General features: G+C 38.9%; 1 protein-coding gene across 2 annotated transcripts in view; it reads left to right on the forward strand.

Moving 5' to 3' along the window:
* The window catches only part of dntt (deoxynucleotidyltransferase, terminal), a 113,737-nt gene that overhangs the window by 52,903 nt on the left and 43,341 nt on the right, over positions 1-17,493 (forward strand). For both annotated transcript variants that reach the window (XM_017309205.1, XM_008429981.2), the window contains exons 7-8: positions 3,213-3,345; positions 11,692-11,794. In XM_017309205.1, coding sequence (XP_017164694.1) covers positions 3,213-3,345; positions 11,692-11,794 — 236 coding nt within the window. The remainder of the gene's footprint in view (positions 1-3,212; positions 3,346-11,691; positions 11,795-17,493) is intronic.

A 17,493-nucleotide genomic window follows, 5' to 3' on the forward strand; every position in this document is an offset into this window, starting at 1 on the left:
AAGTGTGTCTTTACCTCCGCGGCAGAGGCTCCGCCGAACCCCTGAGACCGACTCACCGAACCCCTGGGGTTCGACCGAACCCAGGTTAAGAACCACTGACCCCAGGTCAGTGGTTCTTAACCACTGACCTGGTGGTCAGTGGTTCTTAACGTACGTTTCTGTACCATCAGAAACGTACAGAAACGTTTCTGATGGTACGTTTCTGTACCATCAGAAACGTACATGTTGGTTAAAAAAGTGTTTTTTTTAAATAAACCTACAGCCTGTCAAAAAAAGATTCTGGATTGCTTGTGGTTTATACAAAACTAACTCTTTTAAAGATAAATGCACTTGGGTTGCTGTAACTCAGCGTTGTGTGTTTCTGTCGGTGTATCAAATAGAGCAGGAGTCTGTTATTTTGTCTGTTTGAGATAACAAAACAAACAGCAGTGAGTACTCTGCACAGTCCGGTCCAAAACGCCTCCTTTTGCAAGAAAATAACATCCAACGTAAAGAAAAATTAGTCAAATAAAAAAAACAACCAAGACAAAACCACCACAACTGCATGAAATCAAGCCAACTGCACTCACAGCTGCATAACTGCAGTACAGGAACTCCTATTAGTTTGCTTTGCATTGAAATAAAATCTTATTTCCATACAACTTTCCACGGTAAAGAGAAAAAGATGTCATTCAGCCGAAGTGTAAATGTTTGACATCTGGATCGATAGTGTGCCAGTCTTTCCTCCTGCATTTTACCTCCTCTGCATGTGTCAGGCTATGTGATCACGCTGCAGGAGGTGCGTTCAAGTGCAGTAGGAAAAACTACAAACAAGTATTAATAAAACAAAAGAACTAATTTACATAACAAATAATGACTGATTTGGTGGAATTCGAAGCTTAACTTAAACTAATATAATCAACTTGTTAAACTAGCCTTAAAATTACTTTCAGTACTAGGCCCACTGGCAGATTATTAAACATTTTTCCCATGTTATAGTGAAACAATGTGCGAGTGGAACTAGTATTTTCTATCAATATTAAAGAATTATTGACTTAAAACAAGCTCCTGTATTTTACTGTAAAGTTACTTGTGAGTTAGTCTCGTCTTATTTCAAGTATATTAATATATTTAGATTAGAAACTAGATAAAAATACTTGGTAAGATTTTGTGTTTTTACAGTGTAGGCGTGTCGCATTTGGCTGGATGATAAATTGTTCAGAAATTGTGTAAAGAAATTATTTTTAGACCAGCAATAGTTCAAGCCCACCCTCTCAAAGATCATAACTTTTTTATTTCTAAGGCACATTTAACACTGAAACAGATTTTATTTTTAAGTATTTAAAATAAACAACAAATAAAATGGAAGCAGAAATCTTTGCAAACAAAATTCTCCTTGAGACCAGCGAGCCACATTGAAGACTTTTGTCGTCCAGTCTTTGGTAGCAAGAGGGATGCAAATGGAAACTATTGAGCTTTCTTAAATGCATTATGTGATTAATTGATTTATTACTTGTTACGACAGGGTTAGTAGTTTGTTGTGGTGACAAAAGAGCTGAACCAAAAACCAAAGTTCTCGATTTATTGGTCCGTCTACACTTCAACCCTCGTGGTTATGAGATACTGACTGAGTGTGAAAAGAGTCAGTTTAGAATTTATTTCTTTATTAATTATTTTCTTCATTTGCCTTTTTGAATTGTTTTCTTTACACTTCATACTTGTGCATAATTTCAAGTAGGGCTGAAACGATTCCTCGAGTGATTCGAGTACCTCGATTATTAAAATTCCTCGAGGAAAATGTTCCTGCCTCAAAGCTTCGTTAATTTATGTTTTATCATTTATCGCACCGCGTTTCAGCCGGAACATTATTTGCGTTGCGCGGAGCTCTGACTTCCGCCTCTGAGTTGTTGACGGAAGCTACGTGTTAGCGGCATAACGTCCAATCTTCAAGTTCGGCCCGCGGGGATTTTACTGATTGGTGATAATTCCGGGTTTTCATCGTTTTTGTGGGACCAATAAACATCCTTAAAATGACCGGCGCGATGCCGGGAGTTCGGCAGCCTTTCTGCTCCGGAGCTGCTGGTTGAACGGCVKGAAGAAGCTGAGGAGGATTTCTACAGGTGAGCGGAGAGACTGAACACGGCGGGCGGCTGAGGGTTGATGCTTACAGGGTAAGAGCAGCTTTACGGACGAACCGCACAATAAACTTATATCATCCCGGTCTGAACAAACGGGAGGCGGAACATGGCTGGTAGATGAGTTTCTGAACGGAGGAGCCGTAAACATCCCGTATTGCTCCACCGGTCTACAAAAAAGTAACTGGTAGGGAAGCTCAAATGTGGAAAAAATAGACAGATGTTGATATCCGATAGTAACACTGGTGTTATGGAAGATTTACCAATATTTTATTTCATAATTGTTTTTATCCGATTACTCGATTAATCGTAAGGAAAATCTATAGATTACTCGATCACTAAAAATAATCGTTTACAACAGCCCTAATTTCAAGCTGTGTTCATACTTCAGTATGGAACTGCAGGTGAATAAATCGCAGCGTTTCAGTAGCTGAGACTTTCCAAAAGATGCTGCACATAGTGTTACACTTCATGACCGGGTGATTGAAAACCTCAAATTGCAGTGTTCACAGGTTGCCATTCATCTCAAACTCCATTCAATAGTTTATAACGCTGACAGACACGTCCATCAAAACGGTCACAATCCATCATTCGGAACGCCGGATTCGTCACTTTGAACGGAGAAATATTGCAGGTTTTTGAAGTGGAAAATGTCTTTGAACCCTAATCGCCTCGCTGTATTCTGGAAATCTTTACTGAGCAGAAACAAGAGCCATCCCATTAATTTTCTGCAGCACCGACAGAAAAATCATTAAAGGTTTTGTAATTAATTGGAGGTGCATCGCTGTTCGTCTGAGGAAAAGAAAGGAGAATTAAGTGCTTTTTAAGTGGCACAAAGACGGGAGAAAACGCAAAGTGAGATGCATAAAATGAGATAATCATCAATGCATCAATTATAATTAGGAACAGTTTGTAGATACAGTAATCCTCTTGTGTCTGCAGCCGGAGCACGCTGTTAGTCGGCTCCTATCAACAAGCGGAGCGTATCACATTTCTACCTTACTTTTAATCCACCCTGACTCTGTGCTTCCCCAGAGCAAATGGCTGTGATTGATGGCTAGCTGCCAGACTAATAACCATGTGGTCTTTTCCCTGCAGGTTTTCTGCATTATGGAGACATCTCCAGGGCTGTCAGTAAAGCGGAGGCACGGGCCGTGGGGAACATTATTGACGAGGCTGTCCATGTGATCACACCGAACGCCATACTAGCGCTGACAGGTGGCTTTCGGAGGTACAAGGCTTGTCTCCTTCTTTCAGCGATGAAATTGTAGATGAAATAGAACAGCGCCTCCGCCTTTTTCTTCCCGCTGCTTTTCTTAAATATCTTCCTTGTTATGCACAGGAAAACACGGGTCTCAGGAGGTGTTGATTCCCATTTGAATGTCCCTGCTACCTTCTGTCAGAGCAGTAACTGAAGGAGTTAGTTTGGCGTCGATTCTTGGTGTTTTTAAAAGGGAAAAAAGAACAGGTCAGTCCTGTTCCGCGCCGAGTCTGGGTCACTCAAATGCATTACATTGTCAGTATCAGGGCGCATGGCGAGTGTTCTTGTAAAGCAACCTGCTGAGTGCAACTTTTTGGTCACAGACAACACCTCCCTCCGCTCCCACCTCTTTGTGCTGCTCTCTTTTTATGTGCGCTGCTTTGTGCCCGAGTAAGCACGGAGCACTCTGCTCTGTGGCGCTGTAAAAATCCAGCCATAACCCAGCAGCGTGTGAGGTAAATAATTCAAAGCGCAGTCTGGCAGTGAGGACATGCACTTGCTTCTCGACGGGGGTGAGAGAGCTGCAACGACTTAGTTGATGACCTTTAATGCCGTCTGGGCCACAAACATAATATACACTTTCTCCTCTTTCCTCCATAAACCTTAGAAAGGTTCATGTTTCATATTCTACCTGGTTTTCCTGCTTAGCAGAAAAGGACTTCAGATTGAGCTTTAAATGTAAATAAAGCAACTTGCTTAGTCTACATTTCAAATGATCACAGTCACTAAATAGTAGCATGCTGTCATCATCCATTCATTTACATATTAGGATTTTTTTCAACTTTTAAAGGGATCCATGATTAGTTATAGATTTTATTTGAGAAATATGCATTTTAGATGTACAAACAACACTGTAGACTGTTTAGTTTTTATACATTTTAATAAAATATTGTCACATGAATGCATTCTGGGTAAATTATGTCTAAACAGCCAAAACAGCGATGAGTAACGTCATTAAGCCTTTTTAATTTGAACCGGAGCGCGTTGAAATCAATGGGAATGTAGAAATCACAAGAGGAAATGAAGGTGAGGACCAAGCGGAGGAAGATCAGAGTTGGCCGAAGAAGAGAGTGTTTTGCTGCTGCTGCTACCATCAGCTTCGTAAATGAATCAATCATATCTCTGGTCAGACTTCGGGATCCGGTAAGTACTTGATTAGCTTTGGGTCCGGTCTTCGTTTGAACGTAAACGGCAGCAGTTCCACCCGTACTAGAGTTCCGTTGGCATTTAAGAGCTTCCAGCACTGCTTGTCTGATGTTCCTCACAGCGTTTTCACTCTTTAGCCGGGTGTTCTGTCATAGGCGCTTTGTGGATAAAAACCATCAGCATGGCATTTATTTTTAGCTCGTTAAAGCCTTCGTCGGTTTTCCTCGTGCAAATGACTCAAAGTCTTCTGGAGAGAAATGTTGAGAGCACAAATGTAGAACTTTTGGAAGTTTTGTTCGGTTCTTTCCCACTGGACTCTTCTGTTTTTTTCCCGTGTAGGAAGCGATCCAGAGTGTTTTTTTAATTACAACCAACAGTGACACAATGTGGCCTCATCTAAAATTACACCAGTCAGACAGTATGATAACCAGCGGCTCTGGTGAAGTTAGCCTTCCTGTGTTTACTCTATAGATTCCAGTACAGAATGGACCAAAATGCGTCTTCAGCCCATCGGGTGGAAAAATGGAGACCTCCATGGGTGAAAAATATAACAAAGATGTACATTTTGTTTAATTAATTATGAGTTTTGGTGCATCAGAAACAGGAATATTTTAGTTCATAGGAAAATATTTAATCCTGGTTCACTTTAAGGTGTGGTATTTTTTGAAACACTGAATTTCTATTTACACTCTTAACATTCATACTTTTTTCATAATATCTGTACTGCAGTATACACAAAGAAAGTTTACAGCTTTTTCAAATTAATACCGCATCAAACACCGCCAGAGGAGGAAAAAATAGTCAACATCCCTAATCTACAGAAGGACAGATGACAGCTGGAGAGATATCTGATTATGTAAATAATGGCTCCTCGATGAGGGAGTGTTGTAAAATGAGCTGGGGAAAGTGATTAGCGCATCATGGATAGTTAACATCAAGAATGAAGGGGAGGAACTACTTAAGATTTATGGGCCAGCAGCTCGTTGCAGAGCGTAAAGGGGCCTGTGAGTGAGCCGTCATGGATTTAAACTCCACCAGATGAAGCACCCATTTACCTCGCTTTAGATTTATGCAGACTTGAGGAGTCACATGAGACTTCATTGGAGCCGTGCAGAGATGTAGCTGAAAAGTAACGACTTTTACTCCATCAGTCACTAATTTAGCATGTTCTTGCTCAAAAGCAGACGACGCCTGGAACAGTTCAAACGCTCCAAGCTGCACCACTAATAATCGTCTGGTTCTCTGCAGTGGGATATATTGGATATCTTTTTGAATGTACTGTCAAAGCTTGATTTAATAACCTATAATTTGAGACTCTCATTAGCTTTGTGGCCAATAGCCCTTGTCAAAACTTACAAGTACAGTGTATCGTATAGCTCCTCGGATAGATATTTTCGGCTCTATCACGTCTTTTATCTCTGGATAAGATGCACAGAAAATAACTCTGCTCCCAAAAGTTTTGCAAAATAAGGGCTGTGCTTCACAGGCTGGAGTTGTCATCCACTTCAGAGGAAAGCAGCATGGCGGGGATTTGTTGATGCCTCTGACATTAGGCTTATTGAAAGGACAGCTGTGGAAGGCGGGTGACGAGCCTTAAAAGCGGTTTTGTTGGGGTGGGGGGGATTAAAAATAGATTAGGCGTGAAAATGCAGCTTCTACCAGCACTCTGCGTGAAAAGGCTCGCACAGTGTCAGTGGAGCGCTGTATTTATTTCAGCATGTTGCCAGCGATTCCCTGCTGTGGATCTTGTGCAACATCAGATTGTCTGGAATATTAACTCAAAGTGACACTGATGAGGGGGGGCGGTGGTATCTGCTCTCCAACGCCTCAAACAGGGGCTGAGTCTTGTGCTTTGTTTGCCTGCAACAGCAGCTCAGATAAGGATTCCTTATCGGCTTAATTCATGGTGTCATGATTGTTCAGCCCAACTCTATTATCAGCTCACAGGAGGGGAGAGAAAACAACATGTCTGGTCTTAATGTATGATCCAAAGTACTTGGTGTGTCTCCATGGCTTCATGTTGCATCCATAAAATCAGGCAGAGCCGGAGTCGACACATTGCTCCTGGTGGTTCAGCTGCTGGAGCGTGTTCCCAGTGAATGTCGGACTCTGCCAGGTCTGCCCCTGGTCACTGATCTTGTTTGTTGAGCTATGAAGCAGCCAGGACATGAGTCGGCTCTTAAGCACGAGGTCACGGTTCACAGTAGGGCTGTGACGATTCCTCGAATGATTCGAGCTCCTCGATTATTAAAATTTCCTGGGGCAAATTATCTGCCTCAAAGCTTCGGTAAATTATGTTTTATTATTTAGCGCACCACGTTCCGACTGAGTGATTATTTATGTTGCACAGCACTCTCACTTCCGCCTCTTGTTGTTGGTAAGTGTTGGCAGCGTAACGTCCAGTTTTTAAGTTTGCTCCATGGAGATTCCATTGACTGATAATAATGTCAGGAATTTTATCGTTTTTCTGGGGACCAATAAGCCTCCTTAAATTAACAGGCCCGACGCCTGGAGTTCGGCAACCTTTCTCCTCCTGGAGCAGGGTGAGAGTTCATCTATTAAATTGACTGAAGACAAATTCATAAAAACTGCTCAAAGCTCAATGGAGAACCTTGAGTTTGTGGTTTGGATGCTCTCAAATAAACCCAATAATTTCATTTTGTCTTATAGACTTATAGCCCAAACATAATGAAAACAATCCCAAGACTTGGTGGAGGAACTATTCAACTCTGGACATCTGGGTTTCCGTCTTACGTCTGTTACCTTGGTGATCACAATGCATTGGATAAGGATAGTTCTGATTTCTTTTCTGGACCACCTTCTGCTGACTGCAGCTGAGCTCTCTCCCTCCTGCAGATGACTTCATTCTGTGGATTTTCCATCAGCAGCAACAGCAACACTTCCCACTTCTTTATTATTCATACATGTCGCCTTGTCGTCCATAGAAATTTGTAAATAGCTATGTATATTTTATAGGCCTAGTGCATACCTGTGAATAATTTAGCACTTTCCCTCACGCAATAAAAAAGTAGACATGCTGAATTCACACCAGGTGTTCAAAATGTTCTTCACTTCGGCTCCTTGTTGCACCACGTGCTGAGAAACAGATGGCTGCTACTCTACACTTCGCATCGGTGAACAAGCAGAACCTGTTTCAGCCAACAATAAAGAGGAAAATCTGCTTTGCTACACAAACGTTGTAATGTGACGTCATGATCGCAGACGCAGATTTCCAATGCAAATGTCTTAGCAAACTTGAAATAAGACGAAGCTATTTTTTTAGCAAGATATAGAAGCTTTTTTTAAGTAAATAATTCCTTAATATTGATGAAAAAGTTCTGCATCCTTTGGCGGCTTATTTAACTTATAACAAGACATTTTCCCATGTCGTAAGTCAGTGGAACTAATGCTTTTTCATCAATATTAAGGATTTATTTACTTTAAACAATCTTCTACATCTAGCTGAAAAGTCACTTTTAAGTTAAAGTTAGATATTTGCATTAACTAGACCAAAAATACTTGATGAGATTTTGTTTTTGCAATGCAACATGAAAAGCTAAATCTTAAATGTACACAAGGTATGTAAAAGAAAAAGGTACAAAGTAATACATTTCACACATCAGTAAAAAGTTTTGAAAAGTAGCGAGGGAGAAGGAAGTAGGACAGCTACACTAGCTTAACTTTGACAACCTTAACATGTAGAACTGCTGTGTTTCGCTCCAGTTAAAGAACAAAACCCACACAATTAATCAACCGCCACTGTGTTCAGACGATCACTTATTGATAATCACAAAATAAACATCATGCATGAAAACGTAAAACTGTAACACACTGCATGTTCTGTTCTTTTTGTGGAAAATGTTTGCTTGTTTTTTTTGGTGTCGAATCCTGGAAAACATAGTGGAGCTGTTGTCAGTTGGTTGCTACGGCAACGGCTCTGCATGTAGCGAGAAAAACAAGTGGTTTTGAGTTGCTCCTCAGTGATTTTTATGTTTGTTTTCCCCTTGATGTTAATAACTACATCTCCAGGTTTTATTTGGTTAACAAAATTGCATAAATGTGCAAAATTTCGGGATGTTAGGAATGGCTTGAAATGTGTGTGCGTGGACAGACATTTTTAATATCTTAAATTAAATAATATATTTGCATTGACCTGACAGATTTTACCAAAATAAGTTAAAATGTAATGCCATGGTGTCTTTTCCACAGATTAGTACTGAATAATCACACAGAGATCAGGTTATTCTTGCAACATGAATGTTTTTTTTCCAGCTTTCTCCTCCATTCATGAAGCACATTTAAGCTGCACACTCGAGTGAGTTTTGCCTGCACAGCAGAGGCCAGCAGTAAAAGTAATTTAACATTAGCACAATGTATGTGCTGCAAACATTAGAGGATCTCAGCTTTGCCAATTAAGCGTGTTGAATTAGAGGAATGACTCTCGCTCCACAGAAAGAAATCTTTGATGCATTTTAAAACAGTTAAGTCCTACCAGTCAAATACTCGTATCCTTCTGTCTTCCAGGTGGAATAAATATTAAAAAATAAAGGGCAGACATATCATATGTTAGCTAAACTTCCCATTCTCTGCTTCTTTTTGCTTGTTTTTGTTTCTTTCCCGTTTTTTTTATGTATCCTACTTTGCTCTTAGGCAATAATTATAACTCATGAGCTACAAGCACGAGCAAAACAGCAGAAAAAAAACGTGTAAAAATGATGACGTATGCCCTTTATCCTCTGCCGACTCATCCTGATGTTCCGTTAATGCCACCATAACTGTAAGGGCTCAAACTTTTCTTATTTCTGACTTGCTACCTGATTTAGCCGTGTGAACCTTTGAAGCTTTCGCCTGCAGCTATCCTCAGCCTCTCTCCATTCCTTTAATGTCACTCACACTGACTGCCGTCAGTCATTTGCCAGTGGCACGAAGGAGAGATCAAACGCAGAGCCTTGTGGATGCAGAAGCTTCTTTGGAGCCGTATCGCCCACAACATTCACTGACATTTTGCTTTGTTGTAGCAGTGACACTGGAGCATATCTGCAGGATTTCGCCTGTTGTTTATCAAAGGGTTTCTGTGGTAAAGTGTGTGTAATGTGTGTGCGCTAGGTAATGATCAGCTTGAAATGAGTCTTTTTGTTTTTCTTTGGCAGGAAGGGCCAAGTTGATGCAGACGAGTCCGTCATAATAAGCTTTCTTCCCCCACACACAAAATCCTCGTGCGTCATTTCTATTAAAGCCGCTATTTTTCTGTCATCTTACTCAAATGGGAGTCGGAAACCTACAAAGAAAGAAAAACATCCTGTGAATCATTGTAGATCAATTCTATACACAGTTTAGATTACGTTTTTATGTAATTATTCCTAAAACAGAATAGTTGTTGTACACTGTAAAACACTTGAGCCGCATTTAGTCGTCTACTATCTTCTACTCTTTAATAAATTTTAGAGAGTTTTAGATTTTGAACAAAAATGAGAGTTTGTGAAAAATAAATGAATTTTTTATTCATTTTGTCAAACCTCCGTGAACTTTTAGGTTAGCACTTAAAAAAAACTGAAAGAAGAAAAAGACGGGAGTGGGAACTATTTCCCAGAATGCTTAGCGGCATGTGTTTATTGATCTGACTCTTGTGTTATAAAGGCAAATGTTTATTTTAATGCACTAAATGTTTCTGAGCTGAATTCATTATGATCACTAAAATTCATTTTCAGATCAGAATTTTTCTTTATTCAATTTGAAACAAGAATTTAAATTATTCTAAAACAAGTATTTTAACTTGACATTGTGAGTAAAAATAATAAAAAATTTGGCTCTTTAGCTCAAAGCAGTGTTTTCTTGTATGTTGTGAAATAAGTTAAAACTCACATTTCAAGATTAATACACTTAAAAAACAATGTTTAAACAACTTAAATCAACCTCATGAACTTTAATTTCTGAGTTAAAACCAAAATAATTTTCCTGCTGACTTAAGTTTCACTTTCAAGCAGCAGGTGGACTTTAGTTTTCAAATTAAACTACCTTCAAATGTTTTACAGTGTAGAAACATGTTACGGATCAAAMTATTTCAAATATGAAAGTTTTTTTTTTACGATATTAACAACTATATTAACTTTTGCAGAATTTCCAGATACGTCTGTGCCCTGCAAAAAATATTCATAAGTCTTGAAACTTTTCCACATTTTGCCGCTTTGCCTCCACAAACTTGAATATATTTCACTGTGATTTTATGTTTACAACATTTTTACACATAAAAAATGTGAAACATCAGGCATTTAAACGCATGCGGCTGAAGGAAAGTTTCTTACTGTTACTTGTCAAATTGGTCCGGAAGCATCTGTGACAGCCATTGATTTTCAAGTCTTTTCTTTATGGTTGAACTTTAACTAGGCCAATCTGACCCATGAATAACCTTTGCTTTAAATCATTTTATTGCTCCTGACTCTTTATGGTTATCATTTCAGTTTTTATTTTAATCATGGATTATATTCTGATTATGTCACAATTATGCTCTACTTTGTGTTTGTTGCATCACATAAGATGTGATCTTAAATCAGATTAAATTTGTATAAACTGAATAAAGTTGGTCTTTATTCTGTTGTTACTCAGTCTGAGGTTTTCACTCATTCCTGCTCAGATCAGATTTATCTGGTCTCGTTTTGCTTGGATTCTCTGCTTGTTTAGCGACATTATTTTACATCTTCAGTTTTTACTAAATGCAACACGTCCCGACTCAAAATGAAAGCATGAATTATGCAAAGTCTATTAAGTTTGGAAGCAGTGTTTTTGGGTATGCCCAGAGAAAAGGAGGAATGATTTCAGAGTTCCTGATCCAGGTGCCAGATAGACGCTCTGACGCACCTTTCGTGTGCGTACGGTTCCTGTGGGGTTCTGCTGAGTTTTATCCAACATCTGGTCCTGCAGAAACAGTAATTCTGTCATGATAACCTTACAGGACTGAAACCTCCCTTCAACGCAGCTGTACTGAGGGATAAAACATCAATTCAAGCAGAAAAAATTTGAATTGTTTGTACAGGAATTTAACAAAATATTTAAAACTACTCTGATTCCTGCTGCCTGTTTCAGCCGCAGTAGGATTAGATTTATTTTGAGGATCAAACGGTGTAAACTGAAACACTTTATGTACTGAAACAACACTTTGTGTTTTATTTTTAGGGGGAAGGACTTTGGCCATGATGTCGACTTTATAGTGACCACAACAGAGCTGGGAAAGGAGAAAAACCTTCTGATCAGCGTCATCGAAAGTCTGAAAAAACAAGCAAGTAGACACTTTCAATTTCCTGCAAAGGTTCGGGGATTTGTGGCCAAAAAAGCTGCAGAAAAAAAGAATCATTATTTTCAGATGTTTAGAATATTTTGATGTTTACAAGTTTTCTATAATTTGCAAAGTGAAGTTCGAGCATCTCTGCTCGTCTGAGAGTTTTCTGTGTCACATTGCTTCACTTTAGATGTGCAAAAATGTATTTCAAACATAATAGTCATAAAAAAAGGAAACAAGGAATACAAACGACACATTTTTGTACCACAATATGCTTAATATGCTCTAGAATACTTAAGATAACAGTTGTTTAAATATTATTTTACCTATCAAATGTACAACTTTATATATATTGTGCCAAACTACATAAAGGTGAAAATATGTTGAATATTATTTAATCTAAAGAAGTTCTCAACGAATGCAGAAACAGCTTTTTATTAATATTTTAACATAGTTGTATCAACATATTCCTCCACAAACGGCCCTTTAAAGACATTTGTGATCTTTATGTAAAATAGTTTGACAACCTGTCATAAACTCATGTTTTCCTCATTATTAAATCAAAAAAGAAAAATTAATTTTTCATTATATTTTTTTGTCATGGACTCACCAAACACAGATGTGCCTAAATGTTTGCATTTACACATTTGTGCCATTTCTCACCCATATTTCTATATCTTATGAAAATGACTTCCTTATATTTTGACTTAAACTCCTCATTTAACTTCTTACATAATTTTACACCATGAATTATAAAACAAAAGCTACTACGAATCCTTTAGTTTAAATAACTAAAAAATAAAATCGTAGGCAGTTATCTTCAACTAAAACTTCTTGACCTCAATTAATATTCCACTCGATGCGTCTCTGAAAATTACATTATAAAGCAGAAAGAAACCTTTCAATAAAGCTCTGCTGTTTCAGAGACGCATTGAGTGAAATGTTTGGAAAGGTGAGACGCGTGCAAACATACGCTCCGTACCGGGAACCTACAGAAAATCTCTCACACGTCAGCAGATGAGACAATGCATGAACTGAGCCGCAAATCTTTCAGACACGTTCACAAGAAAAGGAGAAAGTCTGCAACACTGGATGCTTTCAAAAACACTGTTTCATTATCAACACCAAAGCACTGCCGACTTTCCTTTAAGAGATGCTAATAAATACTGTGATTTTCCTGCATAGTGTGCAGCGGCGACAGCTGTTCCTCAGCAGACACCTCCCCTCCGTTCTCCAGCTGTAAGAGCACATCTCAAACACTCTGGGAAAAAAATAAAATAAATAAATATATATATATATAAACCTCCCTCTGTGATGCAGATGTGTGAATAGTAATGTGCCAAAAAAAAAAAAAAAGGTCTAAACCAGATTGTCAGCACCTGCCCTGGAACGTCTTCTGTGCTGATGTGTGAAAATGGGCCTGAGTTTGTTACAAATGTTCACCAGCCATGTCTGTCTGCCAAGAATAATGCAGCTGAGCACTGATCATGTTCGAAGCTCAAATCTTTGCTCCAGGCTTTTTCTTTCCTATTTTCAAACCGAATAGCCAAGTTTTACCCCAGATTGTGTGAAAGTAACACAAAATCTAAAACTTTCACGAACAAAAAAAATGTAAAGTGCCAGAACATACTTTCAAGTATTCATACTATATCTCGCCTTTGAAGTTTTTATTTATTTATTTATTTTTAACTTGGTTGGAGTTTCTAAGGAGTGACATGTTAGAGTTCATCTGCTGTCAAATATCCTGAAATAATTTTTATTAATAATAAAAAGGCTGGCCTCTTGTCACCTGAAGAACATTTCCAGGATTAGTGGTAATGTCTCTGTAAAATCTAGAGCACACGTGTCAAACTCGAGGCTCGGGGGCCAAATCTGGCCCGCTCATGTGTTCTTATGTGGCCCTCCAAAGTCTAGCAGGACGCGTATATAAAACCTTCAAAATAACAGTTCTGTGCTTAAATATTGTTTTATTAATAAAATTTAATCACTTTTTATCTGCAGACTGCCAAACTACGTGAACGTGAAAATATATTTAATATTATTTACCATAATTACTGTAGGCAGAAATGGCTCTTCATTCACATGTTAGCAAGTTCTGATGTTGACATTCTGATGTGTAACAACAGTTGGTGAATGTGCGTCCTATGACTGTGTTTTTTGTAAAGCACTTTGAAATGCTTGTAGCTGGAATGTGCTAAACAAATAAACTTGACTTGCGCTACAGGGATGGATTTGACCAGAGTTCATTTAACAACTTACTAGCAAATTCCCATTGAAGCTTTCTCTTTGTTCATTTCACTTGAAGGAAATAACAAGAGTTGTGGTACTTAAGTTATCTGAAATTGAAAGAATTAAAAAGATGTGGCTGAATTTAATAATGGATAACACACAATTGGTTATTTCACAAACTTGTTGCAGAGCGTTTAAGGCCATAGATCGCTCTGGACACCTTTTAATGGAAAATGGATCCTGTAATCGAAAGTGGGCCAGATGGAAAGGTGGCTGAAAGGATGAAAGAAGGAGAGCATGAATGTAAAAGGCAGGCAGCTGATGAAAGCAGAAAACGATAAAGTGAGAAAATGTGCCAGCGAAAGATAAAACATGGAGAGTTTCAGTGTTAATAGCAGGTTATGTTTACATACACTTGATGTTTTAATTAATAGCTGCATTAAAATGACTTTCTTCTAATTTAACAATAAATTGACAAATATCGTTGTGCCGCAGGGGAGTCTAATTTAAGCGCTGCATGGAAACACATTGCTGAGAACGGGACGTAATTGGAAATAAATTAGACTTTTTAAAAGACTTAAAGAATCTGTCGAAGGGATTTGTCACAAATTGTCTATTTTTTTTTAATTTAATTTGCTACCATAAATGTTCAGCTGGATGGTCAGAAATGTTCAAAGCACACCAGTACTACAAAAGTACTTTTATACATTACCAACACAAAGTAGGGTATAGTTGTGGAACAAAACATGGCATAGAAGCGGACTACAACGCAGGGAATTCTGGGTAATTACAACCAAAAGAACCGTAAGAATCGCCGTGAGATAAATCCCACAACTGCTAAAATCTAACGCCACTCCATTTTTATTTGATTTCATGAAGAAGGAAGTTGCGCATACGTCGTCTTCTGAGGTTTTTGTTTTGTTACCTTCAGCGGTTCTCAGTGCAGCGCCCCCACAGGCGAGGAGGGGAACAGGATTTTCGATTAGTTTTGTTTTCATAGCATTGATTTTTGATTACTTCTGTATGTATTGGTCATACATGCAGAACTGGCTCTCATGGGGTAGCTTATGGTCTGATTCAAGTATCTTGCTCAGAAATAAAATCTTTTTTTAATCTGTTACATCTGACCAGTTGACAGACTTTGTGTGAATTGAATGAATCTGAGGCTTGTTTCTTGGTGTTGGTGTGAAGGATTACCAGGTATTGTTTGTTTTTGTTTTGCCTTCAGGTGTTTTTCCAAGCCACGGTGTCAAACTGGAGCAGGGAGCCTCCAAATCCTTACATAGACGAGCTTATTATGGGATGTTCCATTTGTGATGCTCTGCCTAGAAGAAATGCATGCATTTGCAACCAAACAACTTAATTGTATTTTAGATGCGGGCATTGCTACATGTCCTTTGTGTTTCTGTTTTCTGTAGTTAAATTGTTTGTGACTAAACTCCAGTTACTGTCAGTTGGTCTTGTGGGAGGAGCGTCCAGCATAAAGCCTGGAGTATTTGCTCACTGCTGAGTGCTACACCTCCACGGCTGACTTTCTAATTCAATGTGCTTCCAGTAAAAACTTTTGTTTTTGTGAATATTTGTTTTCCATAATCCATTACTCTGCAGTTTGCGCCTTACTTGCCAGGCAGAAAATAAAACAAGCACCATTTTCTTTTTTTTTTTAAGGATCGACTGTTTTGCCATCTTATTAAGCAGCTAATGATGTGTTGCTAATGTTGGATCCCGTTCTCTATGAAGTCATAGCCGGTTCTTATTATTCTGTATGTGTGTCTTTTCTGATCTTTAAAATCACACAACCTGAACAGAAACTGGACTTAGATGTAGCAGAGTTAACCCAGCATTGATCAGTGACAATCTTTATTCATTCATCATAGCCTGATTCTAAATTTAGCCAAATGAATTATCAGTTATTTAATCATCATTTCAGAGCCCATTAAACAAAACTCTCCTTAACCAGCTGACTGCCAGAATAATAGATCTTACATTGTTCAATCATGACCTTGAAAGTTTGCTATAAATCTACTAATTCAACAGCAATGAAGTATATTTTTGCCTTTGTATGTTTCTAGTTGTTTGAAGGTGGAAGACCATCTTGCCCAACCGTAATTTTGACTTTCCCCTTGTCAGATTAAGTCAAGACTCCAGCTGAGTCACTAGAAAAGCATTAAAGGTGACATATTGTGCTTCCTTGAACAGGTTAGGATAGATCTATGTGGTCATTCTTAGATGATGACATTTTAGTCTGCTCCTTTCTGAACATGTTGAGCTCCGTTCTGAACATGTTGAGCTCCTTTCAGAATGAGCTCTTGTCACTTTAAATCCAAATAAGCCGCTGCTGGCCACGCACCTGCAACTCAATGTTTACTCTTGTAAATGAAAATTGATGCAGACAGATTCTTAATTATACAACTGTAAATATTTGAAAAGCAGAAATGAATCCTCCTGCACAAACAAGAATGTCGCAAGTGGTTTCTGGATGATAAGTCAGCCACAAATCACTTGTCTTCCAGCAGCCATTGTACAGCGCATACAGCGGTAAAACCAGCTGGAGCTCACCTTGTGTTGCTAGGTAACGGGCTGGGCTTTGCTGGGGTTGCTAGGTAGTGACTTCTGGTTTGCGACGTTACATTTGAAAGGGTTTTGAAACAGCTTGTTTTCCAGACACCAAAAAACATGAACTTACTATCAAAACAGATGCACTTGGGCTGCTTTCAGAAGCAGTAGAAACCCAGACAGAAGTACAAAAAAGTTCAAAATGTTAATGTTTTGCATAATAGTTCCCTTTTTAATGCTATTTCCAGCCAGAAGAACTGACTAACTGACTTAAAATCACTTAAGTCATTTTCCAAGACTTGGTCTCCAAGGAGCTTTGTTTGTCAGCTTTTACACTGATCCAGAGTCGTGTTGAGATGTACAGTCTGAAACGGAGCAGTGAGGACCGGGGGGATTGTTCTCACTGAATGCTGCTCTATACATAGTTTGAGACGGTTATAACAGGAGATAAGTGCTTCACAGACCTGCACTGTCTAGCTACTCTCGTCTTTTTGCCCTCATTGGGTTTAAAAATAAATCCCTCCATCTTCATTCTCTGTTTCAACCACTGCGCCTCGTGTCTGCACCCCACCAGAGGTCTGTCCTTATGATAATTACCTCCTACTTACTGTCTGCTATCACTGGGAACGCACATCTTGCAGCCATTTCCATTCACTGTAGGGAGACAGAGCAAGGTGAAGGTGTGAAAGTGTGTGCGGATATGCGAGGACAGTGAATTAGATGGATAGGGCAGGTGTTAAAAAAGGCTTTCAGAGCCTAAGAAAGGACAGCGTGATACGACTGGAAGCTTTCTTCTCAGCGGGGCTGGCAGAAAAGGGATGAGGAGAGAGGGACTGCTCTGCAGGGACGAGGACACGAGAGGTAGTGATTAAGTGGAGGTAGCAAAGGTTGACTTTAAGTCGTGTAACCTTGTC

Source organism: Poecilia reticulata, linkage group LG15 (genome assembly GCF_000633615.1).
Source record: "Poecilia reticulata strain Guanapo linkage group LG15, Guppy_female_1.0+MT, whole genome shotgun sequence".
NCBI classification, from domain to species: Eukaryota; Metazoa; Chordata; class Actinopteri; order Cyprinodontiformes; family Poeciliidae; genus Poecilia; species Poecilia reticulata.